Raw genomic sequence first — 20,772 nt, 5'->3', positions numbered from 1 at the left:
ACCAACCAATGAAGACTTTAGTTTCTCTAGTCTTAGTTGTAAACTACCGATAGCTCACCATCATAGCTATTCCAGATGCTATACTTTCATGTCAAAGCCTGTTCATCCAATTATATATAGAGAGACCTAAGATGGTGATATTTACCCAAATACAAAAGAATGGTAACAGCAATTTAATACATAACAAAAAGGCTTTTTCTAGATAATGGTTTAACTTCTCAAAGATCACAAATCAGATGGACTAGCACAAGCAATCTTGATTTTAGATGGCCTAATAAAGCAAGAAACATTGACAGAAACAATACAAAATTATCAAGCTTCTAATGAAATCCAAAGATGTGTGTTATGTGAAAGACGGTCGCTCCAACTTACAAAAGTCACCATGAGTTCCTACAAGATGGTCCAGAGTACCGATATGCCTGTTGTGGGGGTGTTGTCCTATAGCCACGTTTATCATGCAGATTGCCTAGAACAAACCACTCCTTGTCATCTGTGTATTTAAGGTTTCAAGTTTTCTTCAAACTCTAACTCAAATGACTATTTTTCAGTCAATCAATAACAACCCATATCAACTCAAACTAATGAATTTCCAATGATTTGGATAACTATTGATAATGGCAACTCCTAGGAATATCAAAATAAATGTCAATAAGAACACATCATAGATGGAAAAGGTAAGAAGTGGACGAAGAAATGCTTCAGTATAGTAGTCAATCCTTTTGAAGCAAGAACCACTTGAGGAAATTTAAGGCAAATGGTTTAATAATGGTCAGTCATTGAACATGGTCTAAAGGGTGCCAATCATCTTATACAAGTTTATCATGACAAGGTTCTAATTAGGAGGCCAGTACTTGAGCAATCACAAAGACACTTCAACTCTACAATACCATCACTGGTATGTTGGTGTCATTGATGTCAAGTACATTAATGATACATAACTATAATTGTCAAGATAATACCAGGTATCAATATGATTGCAGATGATAATGCACAGTCAGTTTGAACTGATAATACGATTGCAGAACTGAAGGTGATCTCAACATAATAGCATTTAATTGCAGAACTGATGAATCCCAGCATAACAGTGTTTGATTGCAGGACTGATGAATCCAGCGAGTTTGTTGGATTCTTGTGTGTTGTGTGCAGTGCAATTGCTTTAAATAATGTATGAACGATGGAGTTGTGGGGACTGCATCTAGAAAATTTATCGGGCAAACACCCAGGCAAGTTTTGGTTACAGACATGAAAAATCTACTCCAGCGTATATTTGCTAATTCATGACTTTGTTTTATAGGGCACACACCCAGGCAGGTCCCAATTACAAGCACTCGCCAAAGCAGGTCCCAATGATTCTCAATTTTGGAGTTATATTTGAAAGACAATCTTAATAATCGATTTTTTCAAGGCTACCGAGTTGTGTTTGAGTAAATGAGTAAAGTAGTATTTCAACAACAAAAATGAAACAATGCGATTGACGTGTCATTCCCCACGTCAACAGCCCACGTCAAAAGATTGCCATGGCCTTAAACAGCTATATATACATAATGTGATTGTTTATTTTACTTAATAGTTTATTAAGTATCATATGGTGGAAGTTTTAACCAACTTCAACTGATCAACACATTATAAAAGACGCAAACCCATGTTTGAAAGAGACATAAGTATCATAAATCAAATAATGTAAACGAAAATGCTGAGAACTGTGGCTACATCAGATTTATAAAAATACAGAGTTGTTAAAATTGCTTTGTGGGAGAAAGGAGATAAGATATAACCTGAAAATTTCTATCTACTAAGGCTGTATGCATTCAACCAATGGATTGAAACAGGTATATAACTTTCAGAAGTATTATTTGTCTTTAATTCAGAACTTAAATTATTCTATGCGACTTCAGATTGAACTCAGAGAATTAATACAGAGTACCAAAGTGATAAGTGGCATTGAGACATACTCAGATTGAAATTCTTTTAAAACAGTTTACTCATTGTGTCTGCCTGAATTCCATTTTGAAAGGAAAGATACTGATTATGGATTGGATCTATTTGTGAACAAGAATTGGCAATTTTATCTTGATATATCAGAATATCGGAAGTTTAACTCATCTGTGTTTATGTAAAAGAAAAAATAAAGATTACAGTTCATATTAATATGGTTGACTCTCAAACTGTGAAGAGTTTCTTATGCATTGAAATGATACTCATAGAAAACAGCTGAATTTAGATTGTATTAAGTTGCTGCTTCTATTGTCGAAGAGTTAATGCTCTTGAAAAGAGAGGAGTTTGTTGACTCCTAAGGGTTGAAGCCCTTAAATTTGCAACTAAGCAGGAGTTGTAAGACTGGATTAGGGCAGTAGCTCCTAGCAGCCTTGTGTTGGTGGTTTTTCCCGCGTTGGGTTTCCACGTTACATCTTGTGCACTATTTTTTTGCATTGTCTTAATTTACTTTTGTTGCTGATCTTTATTAAGATGAAATAATCAGAAAAACAGACCAATGAACAAAGTTGAATTGGAAATTTAAATTGGCTTGAAGGTTTTAATTCACTACTAATTCCCCCGCCACTTAGTAGAGTAACTGTGTTCTATATGGTCATGTATTCAACCCTTCAAAATCAGCCAATGTTTCCATAGTTATAGCTCTTATTAGGAAGATGGAAATTCTTATGAATAATTTGAGCCTGGATTAGGGTTTGCAGTTTCCTTTATAGATGATATGCTAAAAGAAATCAGAATTGTGTTTTGTGTCTGATAGAGGCCAACTTTGTCTTTTCAAAGATAGATGTTTGTGCTCATTGCAACCATCGGTTGGTAGTCTTGACCATCGCAATTATCAGAAGTATAATTTATCAGAGTATGCTTATGGTGTTAAATGTTTTAGACCAGGACTGGAAAATAGGCAGCTAACTATCAGAAAAGAAATAATAAGATACAGTATCTATTCTGAGAAAACCCTCCAACTTGAGAAGGAAAACCCAACCACACCAAATAAACCCTCTTTTATTAAATATTAGAGGTCTAAGTACAATGCTTCCAACTGAATACTTTAAACTCTTCAACTTATCGCATTTATCATAATTGATTCCATAGACTATTTATAGTTGCAGTAAAGAATAACCCAACCCCAAGCATATTCTTACACAAAGCAATGATATATAATATATATAATGTCGAGGCTCCCGAAAAACATAACTTTTCCAGACTTCAACCAAGAGACACTTCATATTATATCTAGAAGTCTCTTCAATTTCCGAATGTGTGTCTCTTCATATTTCCAAACGCATGTCTCTTCATAATTCCAAACGCACCTCCTCATATTTCCAAACACGAGTATATGAAAGAGCACCATCGCAGGTAATCAGGATATCTCCTGCAGCTATAAACATCAGGACTCCCTATTATCAAATGAGATATCTTTTCAAGTATTCATGTCATGGAATCTCTCAACATGACACTCACAATGGCTACACTTATTTGTGAGGAAACAAAAGTTTATCACGGAGTCTCTCAACGTGATAGCATCAATACAAACTCTCATCACAGATTCACTCAATGTGATGTCATTATGGAATCTCTCAACATGACATCCACTATGGCTACTCCCATGAGTGGAAAGAGTAAAGAGGACTTTCACCTTAAATGTCTCCCTCTCAGAGAAAAATGCATTACAAGGGCTTTCACCTCAATTTCTCCCACTCCAAGAAAAATGAATTACAAGGGCTTTCACCTCTAATTCTCCCTCTCACAAAAAATGCATTAAGCCATAAGAAGAACAATTGAATGTTGAGACTCCTCATCTAAGAAACCCTCTCAAAAAGGGCAGCATTCTCACGGCTTTCATTCTCACAATAAATTACAATTGGCTCCAATAGTTGACCAAACAATGCACGTTTGAGGCCACACTGCTTCTCAAGCTTGTTGATCCTCTACAAAGAACTTGGCACTCTTCCTCCGCCACACAAGCTCCCTCTCAATTTTATTGAACCTAAAGAAGTCCTCCCTCTTTAGCTCATAAAGCTTTTCCTTTATGTAATAAATATTCTCCAATCTCGACTTCATCTCCAGCACATTAACCCTTTGATAGATCGCCTTGAATCCTCGGAATTGAACTCCCTCTGAATGTCATTTCTTCCTCTTCAAAGAAATTGAATGCAAAGACAATTTGTATAGGTTCTTCCCCTTCAATAAATTTATGTACCATCAACTCAGCCCCATAGCTGCAAACAATGTCCTCATGTTTGTTTATTTCTACAGCCTATGTGAATTTCATACAAGATGCACAAAGCTCTTACTTCCTTGAATTCCTTATGTAATCTCTTATCATCCTATAGCTTCTGGAGTCCTGGAAGCATTTTAGACAGATTGGTAATAGACTCAATCTATGTCTCAAAGAGAAATATACAAACTAATGCTAGAAGCATACATAATTCACTATTCCCTATGTTACTGCATGAATTAACTACATAAAATTCATGATAAGTATTCAAATGTATATTCATAAAATACTTATCTCTTTATTGTTGATCAATTTAGCAATGCCCTTTTAGATTTTGATTTTCATATCCATTACAGTTCAACAGACCGAACTGCTACAGCAATGGGCGTCCATATCTTATTATGGGAGTTGTAGAACATACACTGTATAAAAATGCAGAATATAAATCACGGTAAATCGCAAACCAAGATCCACTGGTATACACCCACAGATCACGTGCAACCAGCAACTATCACTCAGACTGCCTACTCGAGCATACCCACAAACTCATATTTTATGACAACAATAATGAAGTCATATGCAATCACCACCAGTGAGCATTGTTTTCCCATGAAAAACATCTCTCAAAGAATCTTCCAAGCACCAATGCATGACAGCAGATTCCTTCTTAGAAGGCACAAAAGAGAGGTAAATTCCCTCATTCCAATCCCCACCTTGCACAACAGTTACACCTCCTTTTACCAGTTCATTGAGATTACCAAAAATAGGAATGGCTCTCTGACATTTCCAAGTCATTTTCAAAACTTGATGTCTAATACCGCTTAATACCATTGCTCAACCTAGCTCTGATACCATGTTAATGTTTCAAACCAGGAACGAAAAATAAGCAGCAAAACATCAGAAAAGAAGCAATAAAACACAGTATTTATCCTGGGAAAACTCTACAACTTGAGGGGACAAATCCAACCACACCATAAAATCTCTTCTATTAAAAAAAAGAGGTCTAAGTATAATGCTTCCAACAGAATACTGCAAACTCTTCAACTTATTACATTTATCAGCATTGACTCCATAGACTTTCTATAGTTGTTGAATGGAATATCCCAATTCAGCAAGCATAATCTCACACAAAGCAATGACATGTAATATATACAATGTTGAGGCTCTTCAGAAACGTAACTTCATCAGACTTGAACCAAGAGATTCTTTGTACTACCACAGGAAGTCTCTTCATTTTCCAAATGTTGTCTCTTCATAATTACAAACACGAGTCTCTTTCATATTCCAAGCGCATGTCTCTTCATATTTCCAAATGCGAGTATATGAAAGAGCACCATTGCAGGTAATCAGGATATCTCCTGCAGCTACAAAGATCAACATATGGCTTGTCCACTACAATCTTAAGATTTGTTACTTTGTAGGATCTCTAAAAGGTCCCAAAGGTATACACTAATCAATGGATTCCCCATGCCAAATAGGATGATTTTAGGGTAACACCTTAGGAAATACTTCATTCAAAAAATGATATTATAGTTGAATGAATGCAAAGGTACTTTGGAGGATGCTTTCTAAATGTTGCAATTGCACTTCAGAAATACAGAGGAGAATATTTGTAGAGGGCAACTCCTAGTTAAGGGGAATGGAAAAGGGAAAAGGGAAAATCCTCTTATGATGCGTAATAAAACAATTGCCGAACCTCTCAAAGTGGCTTTAAATATGGCACCACAATGGTTTCTATTTCCTCATCCTAATTCTTTGTTACTTTCTGAAAGGTGATATAAATCACTCATTATCGGTTAGGTTAGAAATTAGACCTTATTTAGAGAAAAGCAAAGCAAAAACATAATAGTGATCGCATAGAATTTACTTTTTATCATCATATTTCAAGAGTTATTAACTTATTAGTTATTTATGGACTGGAAAAGATAAAAGTAAAATAATTATCAATTTAAAAGAGGATTTTTCACAGAGATATATTCTCTCATATTGTATATGAGCAAAGGAGTCTTTGAGCTCTTGCTTTTGGATTAAAAAAAGATTGATATGGACAATCTATAAACCAGAATGTTGTCTCCTTACACTGTAGATTACTCATACATCTAGTTTGCGGCCTTTCTTTGAATATCTTTTGTTATGTGGAGAACACAAGTGTTTTCTTTGTATATATGTGCTTACCTTACGCAACTTGGATGGCAAAATAGGTGGTTATTTGATCTATGATTCATGAAACCTTCTGACGATGTACCTTTCTTATGTTAACCTAATGCCAGTTTCAAAATCCTAGTTGTGTTTACTTTCCTTCAATGTTCCTACCAAAGGAATAAATCTTTGTTTGTTGCTCTCTTTTTCTAAACCCTTTTCTTCCTTATTGGAAAACCCAAAAGTTATGGCATCATATAAGAAAACCTACGGTTTTCTCTCTTTTTTATTTAGTTTCAGTTTATCAGTGTTTAGTGCTTTTTGGCTAAAAGCCTACCCTTGGAAAATCCAAAATCATATCATACGTGGGAGCTTCCCTTATCTAACACGTGAAAATCACTAATCTGATAGCAATTCCTCTAGTCATGGCATACTTCATCGTGGCCCTGAGCGAGTCAAGGCTCAATTTTACGAGAATTCTGTTTACTGGTGTTAATGTTATACTTCTGTCAAATAAATTTTATTATATATATGAGATATATAATATATGACAAATATTATATATGGAATAATTAACTTATATTAAGAGTGAGTAAGTGAGATATATATATATATATATATATATATATATATATATATATATGTCATCATTATAATATATTGAGGGTATATTAATTGTGTTATAACTATAACTAATGTAAATTAATATATTAAAGAGACATGTCTCTTCAAGAGGCATGCCTCTTTATATCACATATATATTCATTTGTATAGTAACTTGGAAAACACATAAAATATCCAGAAGTGCTATTACAAGTTACAGAACAGATTAATCGATCCTATTTCACTAACGTGGTATCAGAGCAAACCTGGGAACACATTTAGAAAGTGATAATGATACAATATCATGAGTTTCACCTTACAAGTAAAATTTGAATTCAATAACAAGCCATCTATGTCTGGTTTGGTGACAGCAAGTCATCTGAGTTTGGGTTGATGATTACAATAAATAATATCAAGCTCTGTCAGGGAACAGAGGCCTGCCAAAATAGAATCAGACCTTCCAGTATTGGTGGATACTGCGACAGTTGAATCCGGATGGTTATATGGCCACACGCTCTCTAGGGATGTGACAAAAATCTATTTAATATGTACAAATATGAATGCCGATATTAATAATGTAGAACCTCTATAAGTAACTATACCCAGAAAACTATCAAATTGAAGTTGTAATGCTATGTGGATCGTCCTGAATGTTGTGACTCCATTTGGACGATTCCGTTTGATATTGGATTACTACACAGTAATAAATATCGATGTGGTAATGAAGGTTTTTTTTTTCCCTATGTTTGATACGCAGCTCCTTGAGCTTATGGAAATTGATTTTTAACTCCTATGGTTTTAAGAGATGCAAATACCTGAAATGAATGTACCAAGTTAACATTTCTTGTGAAGGCATTTGGGAGGATATCTTGAAGCTGGTAAAATTATTCTTATTCAAATAAGGGCCCAAGTCAGCAATGTCAAAAGCATGACCAAATATGCCTTGCTAGGAAATATTTAGGGTTTACAGTATAACAGTGACTGTGGGATGTCTTTATGATATTTTTCTATGTGACTTAATATCTATTTAAAGAGATGACATATATATCAAGCAGATTTTAAAACTTGATTATCAATGGAGCCATATGCAAGTGAAACTCGAATTAGAGACTATCCCATTGCTGAAAACATTTTATAAACATCAATTACAATATTGTTTCAGACAAAGAAATGTTGCATGAGCTGGGAGCTTACGAAAATGAAGGGAGGAATCAAGTCAGATCAGAAAGGCCCACATTCAATGGTAAGATTGTAGTGGAAGAAAAATTGCTAACAATACATTGCAATGAAGTTGCACGATCATGTGTCACCAATTCAAATATTATGAATCACGGTTGGAATGAGAAGATCATCGAAATGGATGCTATCACGTGATCCCTAGCCATAAATAAGATCTCTCAGTTTTACAATGAGGAAACACATTGAAACAAACTTGTGTGTGTGAGATTGAGTTCCACATTGACAGAAAATTAATGATTGAATTGGTAAAAGCTAGAGATAGCTTAAATTCCTTGAGTGGTTCTCACTGTTCGTGTATTTCTTGAGAGGGAGAGGGAACTCATGTTGTGGGAGAGGAAATTTTGATGATTGATGGGATTCTAAAAGCGTTGTACAACGATCCTAAGCAGTGTCTGATTATTTCATGAGTCCATGTTCCTTGTTTTCACCGAGCTGGAAATAGTTAGAGTGTCAGTTACAGCAAGTGTATATCCGAAACAACAAGAATTGGGAGCAATATTATTAAAAGGTGTTATAGCAACTTGTGAACTCCTTGTGCTTGGTTGTTGTCTTCTTGAATAGAAAGAAGGGATGGATTGTCCTCGAACAATAACATCCTTAACTCAGGCAATCTGGCTTTGATCATCATCAGAAGTTTTTGTAGTTGTGACCCATAGTGATTTGGGCAAAGAAAATGATTTATCATCCCAGGGATTGATGAGGGAAGATTCTTTGGTATTGCAAACCTTGCTTTCGGAAGAAAGTCAAGCGTGGGGATTATTAAAATCATCTGGCATATGCTGTTTGATTGTGTAGTCCTTTCAAACAGGATGTATGAATCATATATCTTGCGGATACCTGAAAATATCTGTAGAAAGGATTTTGGATCCTTAAGTTTCAGAAAATTTAAAAACATGTGTTGCTGCTGACAAACTTTGTGAGGTAGCATCAAGTTGTATTTTTGGTAACATCAGAGGATATACATTGAAAAGGAGGAGAGAGAGGAAACTCGCAATGAGGAGATAGTGAGATTCCTGGTCAAAGCCATTCAAGTATCATCTGAGGATATACATTGAAAAGGAGGAGAGAGAGGAAACTCGCAATGAGGAGATAGTGAGATTCCTAGTCAAAGCCATTCAAGTATCATCTGGAGTTTATTAATCTTTGACCACAAGAGATAAGTATTTCATGATTATACTTTTGATTACTGGTCATGAATTTTATGCAGTTAATTCATGTTATAATAATGCGATAATAAAATATTGTATGCTTCCATCATTGATATTTTCCTTCCAAATAGTTTATTTCTTTGAACTATTTGTAATCTCTTCAAATGAAATACTTTCAGGATGGATTAAGAAGTATAAGAAATTGTACTCAAGTGAGAAAGATCTTGATGTTTGCAGTCATAAGATTGATGGATGAAGACAATTCTTCACAGAGGAGAATTTCACATTTAGAGGGAGTTTCACAAATCCATCGAGGGCAACCTTGAATGAAGGAGCTAAGGAGGTTGATGTGCACTTTCATGAATAACGTTATGAGAGATAACCTTTGACAATGAGAGGGAGTAGATAGAAGATATGCTTCAGTCAAACTTTTGATGATCTTGGTTCAGAAGAAGTAGACCTTGTTGATGGATTCAACACTAGTCAGAAACTATAACAGCTAAAGGACTTTGATTCATGGGATAAAGTCTTATGTATGTAGGATGGAAGGCCTTATGCTATCAGGATACCCATTGAACTAGGGAAGCATGACATGACTTGCTGCCCAGAGGTTAGAAGGATGATAACAGATTCAAAGGAAGTCTGACACTTCATCAAAGAGAAGCTTGTGCTAAGAGGTCAGAAAAGTTGATATCAAACTAAGAGGGAGAAACCTTATTCTCTGATATGTTTTATGGTGAATGTTGTGACAACACCACATGACAGTATTCATAGAGACTTCATGCGAACTTTTGATGTTATACATGTATGAGCCTGTCCCTTGTGTACGTCATGAAGAAGTGACAACTTCTAAATGATTACACCTGTATTAGGAGAAGTTATTGAAAGGTGACAACCTTACAATAACTTGTATCATGATATACATTTTGTGTAAATGTTGAAATAAATCATGGGAGGCTTTATCTTATAAATCAACAACTAGGTGTTAGATGTTATTAATTTAACTATCTACAAGTTGCTTGTATAGCTATATTTTAGGTACTTGGTGAATATCTTGCCTTGATATTTTAATAGGCCATTACCACATTGAGTAATTGGTGAATATCATTTAGTTGATGTTCTGATAGGTTGATGTTCTGATAGGCCAATGCTCATGTTACCCAATATGATATCAAATAGTAATTGGTGAATATCATGTGTTGATATTCTGATAGGTCAATACTTATATGATATCATATTCTAGAAATCTTCTAATCTAAGATTTCCTATATGTATTATTCTCAAAATATTACCTATGGTGTAATAACTATGTGTTTTATCCTTCTTCATTAAGAGGGAGTGTTAATGTTATAATTCTATCGGATAAATTATATTATATATATGAGATATATAATATATGACAATTATAATATATGGAATAATTAACTTATATTAAGAGTGATATAATATATATATATATATAATCATTATAATATATTGAGGGTATATTAATTGTGTTATAACTATAACTAAAGTTAATATATTAAAGAGATATGTCTCTTCAAGCGGCATGCCTCTTTATATCACATATATATTCATTCATATAGTAACTTGGAAAACACGTTAAATATCCAGGAGTGCTATTACAAGATACAGAAAAGATTAATCGATCCTATTTCGCTAACAACTGGCATAAGTCAAAAAATGACCATGTACTTACAGAAGGAGAAAATATATAAATGTTTACAGAGAGAGTTTTAAACAATGGAAAGCATGAAAAACTATCAAATGTTCTTGACGGGATGTCATATAATGATACACTAATATATTCTTTAGAGCTTGACCCAGCTTAAACCCCCTCATCGCAATAAAGTAGCCCATAATTCAGAGGACATATGATGTCAGGTATAACTGGAAGAAGAGATGTCAGGTATAACTGGAAGAAGATATCATGGGGCTATGAAGTATTTAAATATGTGTATGTGAGACTCTGGGGCTTTATGAATAAAGATACATCGTTGCCTAGGCGTACTAAGACCAAAAAAACATACCAAACGTCCTTTGCTCAAACGCCTAACTGCAGTTTTATAGTCATCCATCTGTTGTTCTTCTGATTTCTGAACTACCTCCACTTTCCTCTCTTCTTTCGGGCGCTGATAAATCTGACAATATGAAAGAGCTCTCCAATTTATGAGCAAATAATGCACCCAGCTAAACCGAAATATAATTCATGTTTAAATATGCTTATAATTTGTCCGTATAGGGACCAAATAATGTACTGACTTACCTTGCTATGACCTGTAATGAGATGGGTATACTAACTTACCTTGTTTTGTTCTGTAATAAGTTGGGCATACTTATTAAGGTTTGGTAAAGCAAGTGATTTGGGCATCAAATGATTTCGAAAATAACCAGGAGCAACTTTCACGACCTCCCCTGCCTTTCCAACTTTATCAATGTCCTGCGTGGTATAATGAGAAACAACTGTAAATTAAATATGATGGCTATATTAATCATCTCATCTTAGTCAAATGTGTGTGTTTACTTTCATCCGACAAAAAGAAATATCTGCAATGTCTCTTCGGAGACATCCGATAAAAAAGAAATATGTGCAATCATTTTCCACCATAATGGAATGCGTGTATTCTTTTTCATTCACTTACAGAAGTAAGAATGCATTGCAGCGTCTTCTTGCCCTTCATATACCATCTAACTGTAAAATCGTATGGAAGTTGAAGAAGTTCTGTCTGTGTTTGCCCTAAAGAAACACATATGCCTCTGTTTCTGCTGCTGCTAGCATACTTGGTAAGATGTTGAAGCAAAAAGCTGCGCCCCATAGTCTACTGTTCACGCCAAAGGTGTTCCTTGTGTGAGGTATCGAACTAAGCCGCGCTATCAACAGTCAATATCCTCTGCGTAGAGCGCGGGACGATAGAAAGAATGTACCTGCACTAGAATAATCTGTCCAAAATTCCTCGTCTTTTGATTATATATATCATGGCTGTTAATGAAATGTATACATTTCAAAACGTTCGTTCAAGGTGCAGATTCAATCGGGAGAGCCAGAAGACCATTCTGTGGAGCTCGAATTGCACATTACTCCTTCCGCACAATAGTTTCCCGACAAAATTTGGGTAATTTTAGAAAACTCTTGAATTATTGGAGGTTTTTGTGAATTTCTTTCATGATTTTGAAGCTTGAGTTTAGTTTAGTTTATAAATTAGTTTATTTAGGAGATATAAATTTAGTTTTTGTAAAAAAAAATTGTATAAACTATTTTAGTGTTCGTATTTTTTAAGTTTTCTTAATGTTTAATTTTTTTAAGAGATGATGTAAATTTGTTAAAAATTAAAAATTAAATTTAATGTGTAATTATTTTTTATTGGAGTTACGGACTAAACAGGTTGCATTTGGGGAACCCCATCCTTGTAGTGAGTACATTGTTAATGTTGAAGCACTATTGCCTCCTTGTTGCCATCTCCTTAAGTCTCCTCTCCTAATCACTTTGTAGTCTTCTTACGCCTCCCCTCCTTATATCTCCCTTGATGTTGTCGTCCTTTATCACTTTGTTTGTCTCATTATGCCTCCCTCTACACCCCTTGTCTCTCCATCAATTCGTCCTTATGTATCATTGCAATTGTCATTCTTATGCCTCCACATTTTTTATTCCTCATATATCCATCCATACATGTCACCCCTACCACTTCATACTTGTCATTATTCCTCCAACATCTATGAATATAAGGTGTGTCCCAGTCAACATCGTTTTCCTTGTCCTCGCCTCAGATCATGTACACATATCTCCTCAATTGTCTTATCTTTGATCATGTGTAGCTTGCATTCACCATGAATAGTGGTGCTAAATGCAATGAATATGAATGCACAAGTAGTAGGAGTCAATTGCATGAACTTGCAATTAGGAGGCTTGTGACTTTATCATCATGTTGTGAGGTCATCCCCACCACCTATAAATTCTAATTTAAGTGTATATTATGTGGAAGAGTTATTTTGTTGATTTTGTGGGTGTTTCGGGGGCATACACATTCTTTGGTCAGATGCAATAGTTGATGTAAGGGTTAAGAATAAAAGTGGTTGTGGGTGGAAATAGCTTCAAAACAGTTTTTGTATGTATGCCAAGTGGTTAACATTTATGGATCTTATAATCCAACTTTGAAAAAATTGTTGTGGCAAGACATTTCAAACATTTTGTAGCATATTCCCGATGATATTTTCATGTTAGAGGGGGTTTCAGTGCCATTTTGAGTCAATTAGAAATGATGTGGAGGAAAGGTTGGATGGGGAGAAGTCAACATGATTTTGATCAATTCATAACTAAGAATAGGTTGATTGAAGTGGAGTTGAGAAATGGACAGTTTACTTGGAACAATAGGAGAAGTGGTTTTGTAAATATTGCACTGAAGTTGGATCATTTTCTCTTAGCTGGGAATTGGGTGGAGACGGGTTGGATGTGCTTGATCAAGATCCTTTCAATCACAAATTAATACCATTGTCTTGTTTATTTGAGGATCTAGAAGGATGCAGCCCTAAAGAGAGCTCCTTTCAAGTTTGAGTTCATATGGCTTAGAGATCTTAAGTTGGAAGATAGTGTCTGTGTGTGGTACCATCAAGAAAAGGTAATAAAGCTTTCATTTTATTCAAGAATCTACAATTCATTAAGGAACAATTAAAGATTTTGAACAAATTAAACTTTTGTTAAAAAAAATGGGGAGAACCTAAAAATTTGAAGATGAATTGTTTACCCTTCACTTGGTAGTTATTGTAAAGGAAATGGGTGAAATAGGTATTCATTTGGAGCAAGATTTGAATAAATAGTATGATGAAATTCTTACTAGGGAGGTCTTCTAGAGATAAAAATCACACAAAACATGGCTCAAGGAAAGGGATAGAAATAATTATTTTTCCCATAACTCTGTCAAAGTAAAGAGGTAAGTGAACAAAAAAATTAAAATCACATATATAAATAGGGATGTGTTGCAAACTCCGAGTGAGATTAATGGAGAGACAATAAGATGTTTTCTTCTAATGAGACACTAGTTTTCTTCTAATGAGTATAAAGATTCCAAGGAAAGTGATCAAAATAGTAGAACGTAAAATGCAAAAAAAAATAAAAATGGAATGGAACTCGTGAAGAAGATAAGTGGCTTCTTTTAGCTGGAGGAGAATTGTAAGGCAAAGAATGGGGTGGTGTTGGGATTCAATATTAGGTTATGATGAACTTATCCATTGGTGCTAAGTTAGTTTAGACCATATATTCTAATCCAAATCTATTATGGATCAAAAATTTTAAAATAAAGTATCTTTGATAGCATGGCCAATGACAAAATCTTAACTATTAAGGACCCACCTAAAGGCTTGGAAATTTGGAATTTGATGTTGGATTGTAGATTTATCATCACTAGCCATATCTCAAGGTAGATAGGGAATGGTTTTGGGGCTAAATTTTAGGATGACTCGTGGTGTGGACTACTAGCACTAAAAGATAATGCAAATTTGCATGATTTAAGAAACATTTGTTCACATGTTTGGGGAGAAAGGGTGTGTGATTATATTGAGCAAAAATAGGGGATATGAGGTCTTGAGTAGGGATGAAAGTTTGTTGAGGGTCTAGACCTTGGTGTTTAGCAAAATGATGTGATGTAGTCAAAATTTAAGTCAATACAATTTATATTTACAAAAATATGATAAATTGATTTGGTGTGCTACTAAAAGTGGGAGATATTTGATTAAAGCAAGATACTGACTCTTGGATAGAAGAGAAGAATTGGGAGATTTTCCATTCAAAAAAATTTAGGGAAAGGATTTCCTTCCAAAAGGGAGATACTTTTCTTGGTTGGTTTCTAGATGCGAGATCTTCATCAAAGGACGAAGGAAACACTTTGGATTTCAAGGACCAACTAGATGTATTTTTTGTGAAGAGGCGAGGGAAAATGTTGATCACCTTCTATTCAATTGTAAGTGGCTTGGGAGTATTGGTAGAGGGTGTTGTGGAAAGCTATGGTGGCATAGACACTTGGAAAAATCTTTAAGGTAGGTATTTATAAGTTGGTCCCACAAACAAAGAAAGCTAGTACTATTGAGCTTATGGATTAATGGTCCTTCTATTGTGGTGTGGGAGTGGTGGAAAGAACAAAACCAAATAATTTGAATTGGTAAATCGAAATCACTAGAGAGTCAAGCACCAAAATAATACATTGATTAAGGAAGTAACTAGTGTAGTGACAACATATTATCAAAAAGGAGTGTCTATACAATGTGTAATCAAAATATTAACTCGAGGTGGCTAGGAATTAGAATTAAAGAGGATGCTTAATGCATGGAATGGATCTTCTTCTAGTAGAGGAGCAGTGGTTAAATGGAAAAAGCCAAACGAAGCTTAGGTTAATGTCAATTTTGATGGGGTGGTAATCTATAGCATTGTAACTTCAGTTGTGGGAGTATTTGTTAGGGATTGTAGGGGTGAGACTTTGGCTTGTGGGGCTTATAAGTTGGATGATGGAACTAACAATTTAGTTGAAGTAAAGGTGACATTGTTGGCCATTAACATTGGAAAACAAAAGGGTTTTACTCGCATTCATCTTGAGGGATATTCAGTATTAGTGGTCCAAGTAATCATCAATGGGCACTCAAAGGCATGACATCTTCAACATTATATCAATGTTATTAAGGAAACATTGGAGGTAATGGAGGATTTTTAAGTTAGTTACATTCTGAGATAAGGTAATGTGGATGAAGAAAACTTTCAAAATAGGAACTATCTTTCAATGAGGAGCATGAATTCAAATTGGAGTATTTAAGAGGCCTTAATCCCTTGTGATTAATGCTTTTGGGTTTTGCATTCCATCAAGCTAGTGGAAGTTGCATAATGATCGGGTGTGTGCATTAAATGTTGACATATGTTTTGGCTCATGTAGTGTGGTGACCTAAGTTTTAATAGGAAAAAAATTCAGCTTGCGTGAACAAACAACTTTTTAAGATTTGAGGTGATAGTGCAGTCATGATTGTGTTGGCAAAGGATGATGGGAGGTGTGTGATACAAATTTATAGTTTTGATATGATGGTGATTTGATTTGAAGTGAAGGGAATGTCATATTGATATTTATTATATTCAATGGGGAGAAACAATAGGTTATCTATAAAAAGGTGTGTGTCTTGGTGAGAATGACACATTAATTGATTCTATTGTAAGGTGTAAGTGTCCACCATAAAGCATATCTCATCGACATACTTGAGCTCAATATCAATTAGGATTCTCCATCTAGCATGCATTTTTTAAAGTTTTTCAGGTATCTGTAGAGGTACTTGTAAAGTTGTTAAAAAACCACAATGTGCATGGTTGTGTTAGTTGTAGAGGAGTTTGAAATTGAGAGAGATGGAGGCAAATTTATAGTCACTGATAAGAAGCAATAGAAATAATTAATGAACTTTTAAAGATTAGGACAGATAAAATGGCGAGTTAGTGTTGGGAGTGTTGGATCTGATGTTTAAGGAGAACACATGTAGATGGAGACTAATTTTAGGATTATCTCCATCGTGACTGGATGGGGACTATAATTGGGAGAGGACACATAAACAATGAAGTAGGTCACATAGTCCTTGTTTAAAGAGGTTTTTTTTGTTGAAATTGGAACCCATTTTGGAGTTCATGCCATTCCAAGGTTGGGAATAGATATCCTAAAATGTTATGCAAATGAAGAGGGGGAGTAGGATTTTGGGATTATCCCTTTTGTAAGGTTGGTGGGGAAAGTGAACAAGGAAGATTATAAGCGACAAATATTAATTAAGAAGTTGGAGACCAAAGCTAAAATTAGAAAACATGAGTTTGAGGTTAATGTTATTGTAAGTGCCTTTCTTGTAGAGATTCCAAAATGCTCACAAAATAGAGACACAACTAGAGCTCATGATGCCAAGAAACCATGGGGCGATGAAAAGTGTGTTAGTTTTGCCAATGATTCATACACTATTTGGATTTTTCTAAGAAGATTTTAATTTTAAGTGTTGTTTATGTTGAAGGAAATGTATAGATGAAGTTTGTTCTTATCTAGTGTTACGACTATAGGAAAGCTTTGTAATAATATCTAGCAGAGTCCTTACCAGACCTTAGATTTTGGCTAGAAGGGTAGGGTTTAATGGTGGTTTTAGAGGATGAAATTAATTGATGAGAGTTGGTAATTCTCATCTGGTGTCTTTTGTAATGACCTATAAGGGAGTTATGGTGTTGTATCCAATTGATATTTGATACTAAATAGTTCTTGTAGACTTTTAATATAATCTGATAATTAATAAATTACCTATTACTAAGAAAAAAAAAAAATCCTTAAATTATTTGTATACGTATTAAAATTAAAATTTGATTTAAATATTTTCAGTTAAAATTATAATGAATTGAATGCAAGAACCTACAACACAAAGGTAAATTGTAAGCCTCTCATCTAGGAGGTATTGGTTTTGAGTCTACTAGAATTTAACAAATAAAAATAATAATTAATATTGGCTTCAACCTATTACCCATAAAAAATATATATAATGAATTTAAATTTTATCAAATAATAATAATTATATTATATTTAATATTTAATCTTTGGATAGATTATTCTCAAACTGGCTACTTAGGACATTGTCTCAATGGAACTAACCATTAAGATATTTTATGATTGATAATTCTCATCTTCCTCACATACATGAGGTGACATTATTATGTACTTTGTATGCATTTTATGACAATGCTCCAATATCCAAAAGTATCTTCACAATTTGTGTTTTTTTAAATCATGAAAACTAATCTGTAAGTATGCTTAGATTTTATGTTTACTTTGATTTCTTTCTTCTCAAGATGATATATACAATTTCAAGTTCATTATTTCCAATAATTTATTATTTAGTTAAAAAATAACTACACAAATAACCTCTAATTTGTGACAATGACATCACTACGAAGAGTCAAGAGGAGGAAGGGTGTACATAATTAGCCAAGCAATTTACTTACTATACTTTTAGAAGACGATTCTTTCCTTAAATTACTTAATCATAAAATACAAATGCATGAATATAAATTTTAAGCTATTAGTAAAATGTTTTTATTTGTACAAAGAGTGTGTAGGCGGGCCCTTTTAATATAGGGGGTAGGGGGTGATTGTTGATTGTTTCATTCTTCCCTCTGTTCCCACCCAAAGTAGAGTGATTCCAGCCCTGCATGCGGGGTGGGGGGGGGGAATCGCCCTACTATTCTATGGGGGTGGGAGGCCCCCTACTATTCTATGGGCGAGAGCAGCCCTTCCGGCTCACTTTTTCCTAGACTAGTGTCCTTCCAATGGGTTACACAAATACAATTCTCAAGAAGATAAAAATGGTGAGTAGAAGTAATGAGAAGTTGATCTAAGCATAAAACAGATTAGGAGCATGTATCACAATAAAATATAATGATCTAAAGTTATTACAAAAAGTCACGTGAGACATTATCATTATAAGGCTTATAATATTTTTAAAAAAATTGTTACGATTGTTTGCTTTGCATTACATTTATCAACAAATGTGATAAAAGGATATTTCAACAAAGGGTATAGATCTATTTGTAAGAATACAAATACTAAATACTTGAGAGTAAACTCCAAATGTTTCAAAAAATAAATTAAAAAATTCTTAGAATTGCATGTATGATGCCTTAAACCCTAAACTTACATAAAATCACATAAATATGTTACACACACACACACACACACACAAAATGTGTGTGTGTGTGTGTGTGTGTGTGTGTGTGTGTGTGTGTGTGTGTGTGTGTGTGTGTGTGTGTGTGTGTGTGTGTGTAAAGATCATCTAAAACTTGCTTGAATATCCATTGAACAAATGGAAGGGTACTAAACCATTGAGGTGATGAATGCAATCAAATTTGAAAATTTAATTCTCACAAATGAGAAAGAATCTCACCTAAAATGAGTGGTTAGCTCACAATGAGATGTTCTCAAAGATGGGGACATACTAATCACATGCATGGTACAAATAGGAGAAATCTCCATTCTTTCAAAACTACCTTTAGAACCATGTGTTTTGAGTGATAAAGCCTTCTCTTTAGAAGTTGTGACATAAAATCTAGTCATAAATGGAACTATAGGCCAATAAAGAAGATGGGTGAGTTTGAATAGATTAAAAAAATGGAAGCCTCAAAGTTGACAATGATAGAGAAATTGTAATCAAGGAAGGAAAATTCAATAGCTAAAGACACTTAGGTATTTGAATAAAAAACACTGAAGACTTAAAACTTTTGTTGACAATAGACAACCACAATGCACAAAAGAGCTAAAGAGGAAAATCATAGGGCATAATTATGAAAACTTGACAAGGACTTAGTTCAATTTTATAACTAGGTTCCAATAGTGGATCTATAATAACACTTCATTATGAAAAAATGGGCCATGATTTCTCGAGTGAAAAATATGAGTAAATTATAAAAATATACAATATATACTCATTAGTCAAAATTCTTCATTAATCATAAAACAAAAAGATTTAAATGCCAACCATACAAATTTGTCTCAATGAGTTCTTCAACCAAGTTCTTGATGATAAAACATTATATCATAAGTCTCAGAAATATCATATGCTCCAAGCCAGTATGATCAAATTTTATGTGTTTTACCTCATCTTCTAGTTTGATATTTCACTATAAAACTATATCACCAACACCAAAGTTTCTCTATAATGTCTTCTCTCAAAGATATGTTTCATTGTTTATATTTGTAGAAAAAATAATTAAAGTGTAATTGTCCTACTTTAATCCAACTTTATTAATTATAAGGTTATTTAAGAGAAAATATCATCTTGTTCCTCAACATATAATGAAATAAATGATACGTAGGTATTTTTGGGTTGATCGACATTCTAACTTCTAACACATAAACTAACTCAAATGGGCTCCTACCAATAACTTACTAGAAACTTATTCTATAAGCATAAAGTTTATATTTCCTTATCATCCGACCTTTTTTTATTCATGTTTGAAGTCCATATTATGACCTTCATGAGGATTTTATTAATATAATCAAGTTTTCAAGGATGATAAGAGGAAGGGGATGTTAGGTTAATCCAAAAATTAGAACAAATATTCAACATATGTCAATATAGAATATTTTTAGTGTTAGTGGAAATGTTCCTTGGAAGGACATTACCCTTGGTTGTTATATTTTTCATTAAGAAACATAGCACCATCTTAGATCTAAAATTATGCATTAGAACTACCTCAATGCTTTGAAGTATTTATTGGTTATAAAGATGCCTTTATATCCATCATTAGACTTATGTTGAATTTATCCTATAAAATATATCCCCCACTACTAAGAAGTATTTCCAATTATGACTATTATATGGGGAGGCACATCTAGAACTTCAACTCACTATAAAAAAAATTGTTGCAAGACATGTGCCTTAGTACATGACATGGAT

At 34.0% G+C, this 20,772-nt stretch overlaps 1 protein-coding gene across 1 annotated transcript in view; it reads right to left on the bottom strand.

Annotated features, from left to right (window-relative positions):
- The window catches only part of LOC149551881 (Ribosomal protein L9/RNase H1), an 81,397-nt gene extending 68,943 nt beyond the window's left edge, over positions 1-12,454 (bottom strand). The window contains exons 1-3 of the mRNA XM_089787382.1: positions 11,982-12,454; positions 11,645-11,779; positions 11,370-11,480 (exon numbers count right to left, since the gene is read on the bottom strand). Coding sequence (XP_089643508.1) covers positions 11,370-11,480; positions 11,645-11,779; positions 11,982-12,155 — 420 coding nt within the window. The 5' untranslated portion in view covers positions 12,156-12,454. The remainder of the gene's footprint in view (positions 1-11,369; positions 11,481-11,644; positions 11,780-11,981) is intronic.
- Positions 12,455-20,772: the final 8,318 nt, after the last annotated feature.

The sequence above is a fragment of the Cupressus sempervirens genome, chromosome 6 (assembly GCF_028749045.1).
Source record: "Cupressus sempervirens isolate cs-2001-9-10 chromosome 6, ASM2874904v1, whole genome shotgun sequence".
Lineage (NCBI taxonomy): Eukaryota > Viridiplantae > Streptophyta > Pinopsida > Cupressales > Cupressaceae > Cupressus > Cupressus sempervirens.
Note: the sequence above shows the minus strand (reverse complement) of the source record. Positions and strands in the feature narration are given on the sequence as shown.